Raw genomic sequence first — 6459 nt, forward strand, 5'->3', positions numbered from 1 at the left:
GTTGTTAGGTGTCGAGTGAAGGCTTAAAAGCTTGTGGTGAAGTGGTTTTGTGCGTGGAGGATAATCGGCCAATGTATGGTTTCGGTTTCCTTTATGTAATATGTAATGTTTCGTGAACCTTAAGCTAATGGACCTTAAGATAGGATGAAAATGGTTGTTGATGATTGTGGATTTGATGATGTATGATGAATTTGATGATTGTGATGATTTTGATGATTGATATTGATTAATGATGTTATTGAGAATTGTTGATGATCTTTGAGTTTGATGAGTATTGAGGAGGATATATGCATGTGTGCGTGCGTGCGTGAAATTATGGAAATTGTTGGAGACTTGGAGTAGTATGTTTAAAATTGAGATTTTATTGAATATATGGGTTTATTCAGTGGAGAGGAGGTAATCTTGAGTGAAATGGTAAGAAAGTGATTGAGGGACTTTGGGTCTGGGGCTTCAAGAGGTGTTTTGTTGTTGAGAGTTTGGGTGGGTAGTCTATTAATGAGGTAAGTGGCAGTGAGGGTTGATTCATCCCAAAAGTTTAAAGGAAGGTTAGCTTGGGCTAGCAATGTGAGTGAGGTTTCTGTGATATGCCTGTGTTTTCTTTCTACTAAGCCATTTTGCTGATGGGTATAGGGACATGTAAGTCTGTGTTGAATGCCATTTGTTACCAAAAACTGCTTGAATGGTGTGGACAAGTATTCTCCACCGTTGTCTGTTTGTAAGGCTTTGATTTTTAGCCCAGTCTTGAGTTCGATTGCTGACTTGTATTGCTGAAATGCTTCAAATGCTTGGCTTTTGGTCTTCAGTAGGTATGTGTAAGTATACCTTGTGCTTGCATCAATAAAGCAGATATAATACCTGCAACCTGATCTGCTGTATAAGGGTGCTGGCCCCCAAATGTCAGAAAATATAAGGTCTAAAGGTGCATAGTTAGAATGAGACTCAAGATGAGGTAGTTGGTGAATTTTACTAATACAGCAAGCATTGCATAATGAAGGATCATAGCTAATTTTATTCATTGAATTATCAGAACTTGAAGCATTACATTGATTCATCACTAGAGTTACCACCTTATCAGATGGATGTCCTAATTTTCTATGCCATAATTGGCTTGTATCACTAACCCTTTTACAAGTGACATGGGCTTCTGCATTTGAAATAGGACTTACTAAGGTATTTACAGACAATTGAGAGGCAGAATTACAAATTGAAATTGGACTTGTGACAACTTTATTTGCCGTTGAATTACAATTCAGTTTGGCTAGGTGAGAGGGTGCAGCAGCTCTCTCTTTATTATTCAATGCTGAACTCGCATTGGCAGTGGCTTGCACATGCTTATTTTCAGATTCAACATATGTATTTTGGGAGTTTTCAACAGTATTTGCATTGAAACAAGTAGGATTAACAGGTACAGACTTTGTTCTTGGGCCAATTTCGATCCCTTCAAACTTGTAAAGTCCTTCTTTAAGCAATCCTTGAAGGAGGATTTTCTTGGAGATCTGACATTTAACATTACACAGATAAGGCCAAAACTCAAAAAACACACCATTGTCTAAGGCAAATTTGGCTACACTCACTAAATTTTTGGATATATTAGGTACATGTAATAGGTTTTGCAATTTGAAAGGTTTGTTAGATAAAGATGCATGCATGAATGAACTTCCAATGTGTTCAATATCCATACCTTGGCCATTACCTCCAAACACTTGTTCAGTGCCATCATAATCAGATCCTGTGATGAGGTTCCTTTTGTCAAACGTGATGTGATGAGATGCACCCGAATCAGGGTACCAAGCTGTGTCTGGGAGAGCTGAAGGCAATGTAAGGAATGCTTGAGGATTGAGTGGTGCGGGAGGCTGAGTTTTCACTTCTTGAAATCTTTGTTGAGAGTTTTGAGAGCTTGTTCCATTGTGGAATGCTGCTGAAGGTGGTTGCGCTGCATTGAGGGGCTGCATTTGTGGATTCATGAAGTCTTGGTTGAACCTATGAAAACACTGCACTGCTGTATGGCCAAGTTTCCCACAAAGTTGGCATTGTGGCCTACTGCCCTGCCACCATGATGACCTTCCTGTGCCTCTGAAATAGCCTCTGCCTCTCGAGCCTCGAAAACCTCCTCTATAGTTGTTGAACCCTCTTCCTTGAAATCTTTCTGGAATATCTTCTCTTTGAGCAATGTTTGCCTGAACTGGTCCTAGCTCCGTCCTTCGAAATCTGTCAACTAATTCTTCTTGAGCGAGCAACTGAGATTCAAACTCGCTTTCTGACGTCTCTTCAATCCTTGCTGTTGCCACGGTGATGAAAACATTGTATTCTTCGCCAAGCCCTCCCAGTGCAGCTTCAATATACTCGTCTTTGGTTAGTGGAGCTCCAAGTGCACTAAGTGCGTCAGCAACTTGATTGATCTTCGCCATGTATTCGGTGACTGGAGAACCGTGCTTCTTGAGTGTCTTTAACTGAGTCTTGAGCTGCTTAATCCTCGATTTGACTCTAGATTCAAAATATTCACTCAACACATTCCAGATCTGGTATGCATAATCGTACTCAATTACACGGTTGACAAAGTTAGACTCCATTGTTGCTGTTAACCAAGCCACAAGGCACTGATCTTGCACTTCCCAGTCTGTGTAGCTTTGAGCTTCGATTCCTTCATGTCTGTCTGATTCTGAGCTAAACCTAGCAGGTACCATCCTTGGATCAAGATGACTTTGAAGCTTGTTCACCTTTATGCACGCTAGTGCTTGTTTCTTCCATGCTTTGTAGTTGTTCTCGTTGAGTTTAATGGCTGAAAACGCAGCGAACGTGTTCTGATTGAGGAAGCTCGTTGGAGCTTTTGGTGTTGGCGCAGTGTTCTCCATGGATCGTTGAGCTCTGATACCATGTGAAGGTATCAGACTCTTGAAGATGAAGAACAAGAATGAAAGAAGAGAGAGAGAGCAAGAGAGAGAGAGAGAGAGAGAGAGTGAAGGAGGAGAATTTTCTGGAAAATGAGATGTATTAGCTGAACTTACTAGTTTGTTACAGTGCATTAGTATTTATAGTGAGTGAGCTCTAACTACTTCTTATTAGATGTAACTGACTCAGTTTTCTTCTAACTGATTTCTCTAACAAACTCTAATATGTTGCACGTGTCTTGTCATGTGGCATCTCAATACTCTTAACATCTGGTGACACCCTTTTTCTTCTCTTTTTTAATGATGAATCTGTTATGTTGGAACTGTCGTGGGGTGGGTGGTAACTCCTTCCCTTCCCTAATAAGAGATTCGAAGAGGCAATATGAAGCTAGTTTCCACATTCTTGTGGAAACCCATATTAGTTGGGACAGGAAAAAAAATCGTGAGAAATTAGGCTTTGATAGCCACTTTGTGGAGGAAGCCAGAGGCTTTTCTGGTGGCATTTGGATGCTCTGAGATTTGAGTTTCTGGGAAGTTGATATTCTCAAGTCTCATATGCAATTTATCCATATGAGGGTGAAGGAGAAAGATTATATTCCTTTGAACATCACTACTATTTATGGAAGTCCTTAGAAAAATTTAAGAAGAGAATTGTGGCAGAATATCCATGACATTTGCCTGAGCTATGAAGATCCTTGGTGCCTTTTGGGTGATTTTAACGCCATTTTGTATTCTTGTGAACCTAGAGGAGGGGCTTTGAGTCAGGGCCAGGGGGTTCGTACTGAGTTCCAATCCCGCATTATAAACACTGATCTATTTGATTTGGGTTTTTTTGGTTAGCCATACACATAGAAAAGGATAACCTTGTGGAAAAGCTAGATAAGGAATTGTGTAATGTGGATTGGCAAATTAATTTTTCAGAAGCTAGAATCAAGCATTTGCCCATGCTTAAGTCTAACCATACTTCCTTATGCCTCCAACTCCTTGCTGCAGATCAAACTAATAGGAGAAGGAGACTTTTCAGGTTTTTGACAGCCTGGTTAACGCATTCGGAGTTTGAGAATCTGGTCTCTAATAGCTAGAGAGTGCAAAATTCTTGGACTAATTGCATTGTTGATTTTCAAAGATCCCCGGAAAAAAATGGAACCATTTGGTGTTTGGTAATATTCTTAGAAAAAAAGATAGAATTATGAGAAGGCTACAAGGGATTGTCAATAGTCTCAGTCACAGCAGCAATTATTTTCTAAAAAATCTCCAAGTCAACCTCTAAAAGGAATATGAAAATATTCTTGCTCAAAAAGAGATTATGTGGTACCAAAAATCAAGATGCAAATAGATTGAATGCAGGGATCATAACACAAAATATTTTCATGGAACTATTTTAGTTAGAATAAGAATGAATAAAGTGATTTCTATGCAAGATGATAATGGAAATTGGATAACTCACGACAATGTGATGGAGAACATGGCTACTTTCTTCTACTCATCTCTTTATTTTGATGATATTTCTGATTGTCCCTTTATTGTTAGTAAATCTTTTTCTACTTTAAATAATTTTGATCTTGTTTCTATTGGCAGGGATGTCACTTCCTAGGAAATCAAAGAGTTTGTTTTTAGTATGGGAGGACTAAAAATAGTATGCATACTATTTTTTACTAGAATAATTGGGATTATGTTGGACCAGACATATGCAAACTAGTGGAGAATATTTTTTAAATCCCAATAGTGTTTTAGAGATTAACGAGACACTTATCACTCTCATTCTTAAGGTGGAATCAGTTACTAGCCTTAAGCAATGAAGCCTATAAAATTATGGTTATGGAGAAATTAATTAATCTTACTTAGTGTAGTTTTGTACCTGACAAACATAGTTCAGATAACATCATTATTGCTCAAGAGGTGATTCATTCCATGAGGAATAAGAAGGGACCCAAAGGGTGAATAGCTATTAAAATTGATTTATGGTCAATTTGGATAGGTTCATAAGTAATTCTTTTTAACTTTTAACTTATCAAAAGTTATAGCATTAATGTTTGGTATAATTTTCAAAACTAAGTTGTAACTTTTTAAAAAGCTATTTAAGTACTTATGGAGAAGTTAAAAAAAATTACTTATAATAAAAAGTTTTTTTTATCATTCTTCTTTTAAAATAAGTATTTTTAGGACTAAAAAACCAAATATAAAATAACTTATTTATAAACTACTTTTTAATATAAGTATTTATTGTTTAAGCTCTTTTTTTAAAGGAGCTTAATTATACTGTTTATCCAAACTGTGTCTTAGAAAAAGTTTATGATATACTCAAGTGGAACTTCATCAAAGATAATCTTATTGACATTGGACATTTTTGCCACTTTATTGACTTGGTTTGCAAGTGCATCTCAACGGCTAGAACGAGGATTCTTTGGAATGGAGAAGTCTTAGATGAATTCAGTATTCACCCCTTCTAGAGAAATTCGGCAAGGCAATCCCCTTTCTCCCTACACCTTCGTTCTTGGTATGGAACGATTGTCCCAACTTATTTCGGCTGCAGTAGTTCATGGGTCTAAAAACCAATTCGTCTGAATAGACAAGGTCTAGAATTCTCGCACGTATACTTTGTCGACGATCTGATTTTATTTGCAGAAGCCAAACTGGAACAAGCAGAGATTATTCATAGAATATTGGTGCTTGTATCAGTAAGTGTTGAGTTAAGAAATTAACTAAATTAATTAGTGATGACAAACATTTTTTGGACAAAATAAATAATTAGTGTTAAGTATTAATAATTATATGTTGCTAATTATTTATTATATGTTGCAGGCCAAAACTTAGTTCAGTAGCCCAAATTGGTATGAAAATAATATAGCAAGGCTGGTGGGTTAATAAATAAACAAAGCCCATGAGGAAACAAGGCTGAAAAATCAAAACGGGCAAAAAGAAGTGATCCGATCCAAGCCCGTGTCCATCAATTCAAGTTGATCCAAGCTTCTCATACAAGATTGAAGTCTTCATTCCCTCTCACTTGCTTTTACCAAAGCAACATTCCTTTTTCTCTGACCATGTCAAATCACAAAACTCAGAAAAGTGAGAAAGAGAAAGAGAAAGCTTCTTCCCTAAGGTGATCATCAAAGAAGCAAGAAAGAGAAAGTCCAAGCTTGAAACTCAGAAGTCTAATCAACCATTTCAAACCAAATTAAGCTTAGGTTAAAGGTAACTCATTTCCTCATACATGCAACACACTTTCTTCTCTTCATCTTCAATTCTCTGTATCTCCATTTTGGGTTATATGAAAAAGAGTATTTCTGTTCTTCTCTACTGTAAATCCACGGTCTCAAACATGTCTTGGAGACTAAGTAGTTTTTCAATGGCTAAGATCAAGTTGACCATGGGAAGATTTCTATGGTTACTGCTTTATGGCTTTCGGTCAAGATGAAGAAGTCAGAAGCAAAGTTTCTACTCTAAGGATTAAAGTGAAAAAGTGAATATGTGGGTTGGAGAAGCTCAAGGCTCAAGGTGTTGACCTTGGAAGAAGAACCCAGCAACATGCAAGGAGATAAAAGAGGTTTGCTGTTCATTCAAAAACCAAGGA

At 37.3% G+C, this 6459-nt stretch overlaps 1 protein-coding gene across 1 annotated transcript; it reads right to left on the reverse strand.

Annotated features, from left to right (window-relative positions):
* LOC107638463 lies at nt 480-3151 on the reverse strand. The gene is made up of 2 exons (XM_016341754.2): nt 1682-3151; nt 480-1496 (listed from the first exon to the last, which is right to left on the reverse strand). Exons 1-2 carry the CDS (start codon nt 3021-3023, stop codon nt 1462-1464), a joined length of 1377 nt encoding a protein of 458 aa, XP_016197240.1. The 5' UTR covers nt 3024-3151; the 3' UTR covers nt 480-1461.

This window comes from Arachis ipaensis, chromosome B04 (genome assembly GCF_000816755.2).
Source record: "Arachis ipaensis cultivar K30076 chromosome B04, Araip1.1, whole genome shotgun sequence".
NCBI classification, from domain to species: Eukaryota; Viridiplantae; Streptophyta; class Magnoliopsida; order Fabales; family Fabaceae; genus Arachis; species Arachis ipaensis.

What these genes read in the sequence shown, in the direction of transcription:
- LOC107638463 (XM_016341754.2), bottom strand. Translation starts at nt 3,023, where the DNA reads ATGCACTGTAACAAACTAGTAAGTTCAGCTAATACATCTCATTTTCCA. An exon ending in GTTTGGAGGTAATGGCCAAG is followed by an intron (nt 1,497 to 1,681) that starts GTATGGATATTG and finishes GTTAAATGTCAG; the next exon opens with ATCTCCAAGAAAATCCTCCT.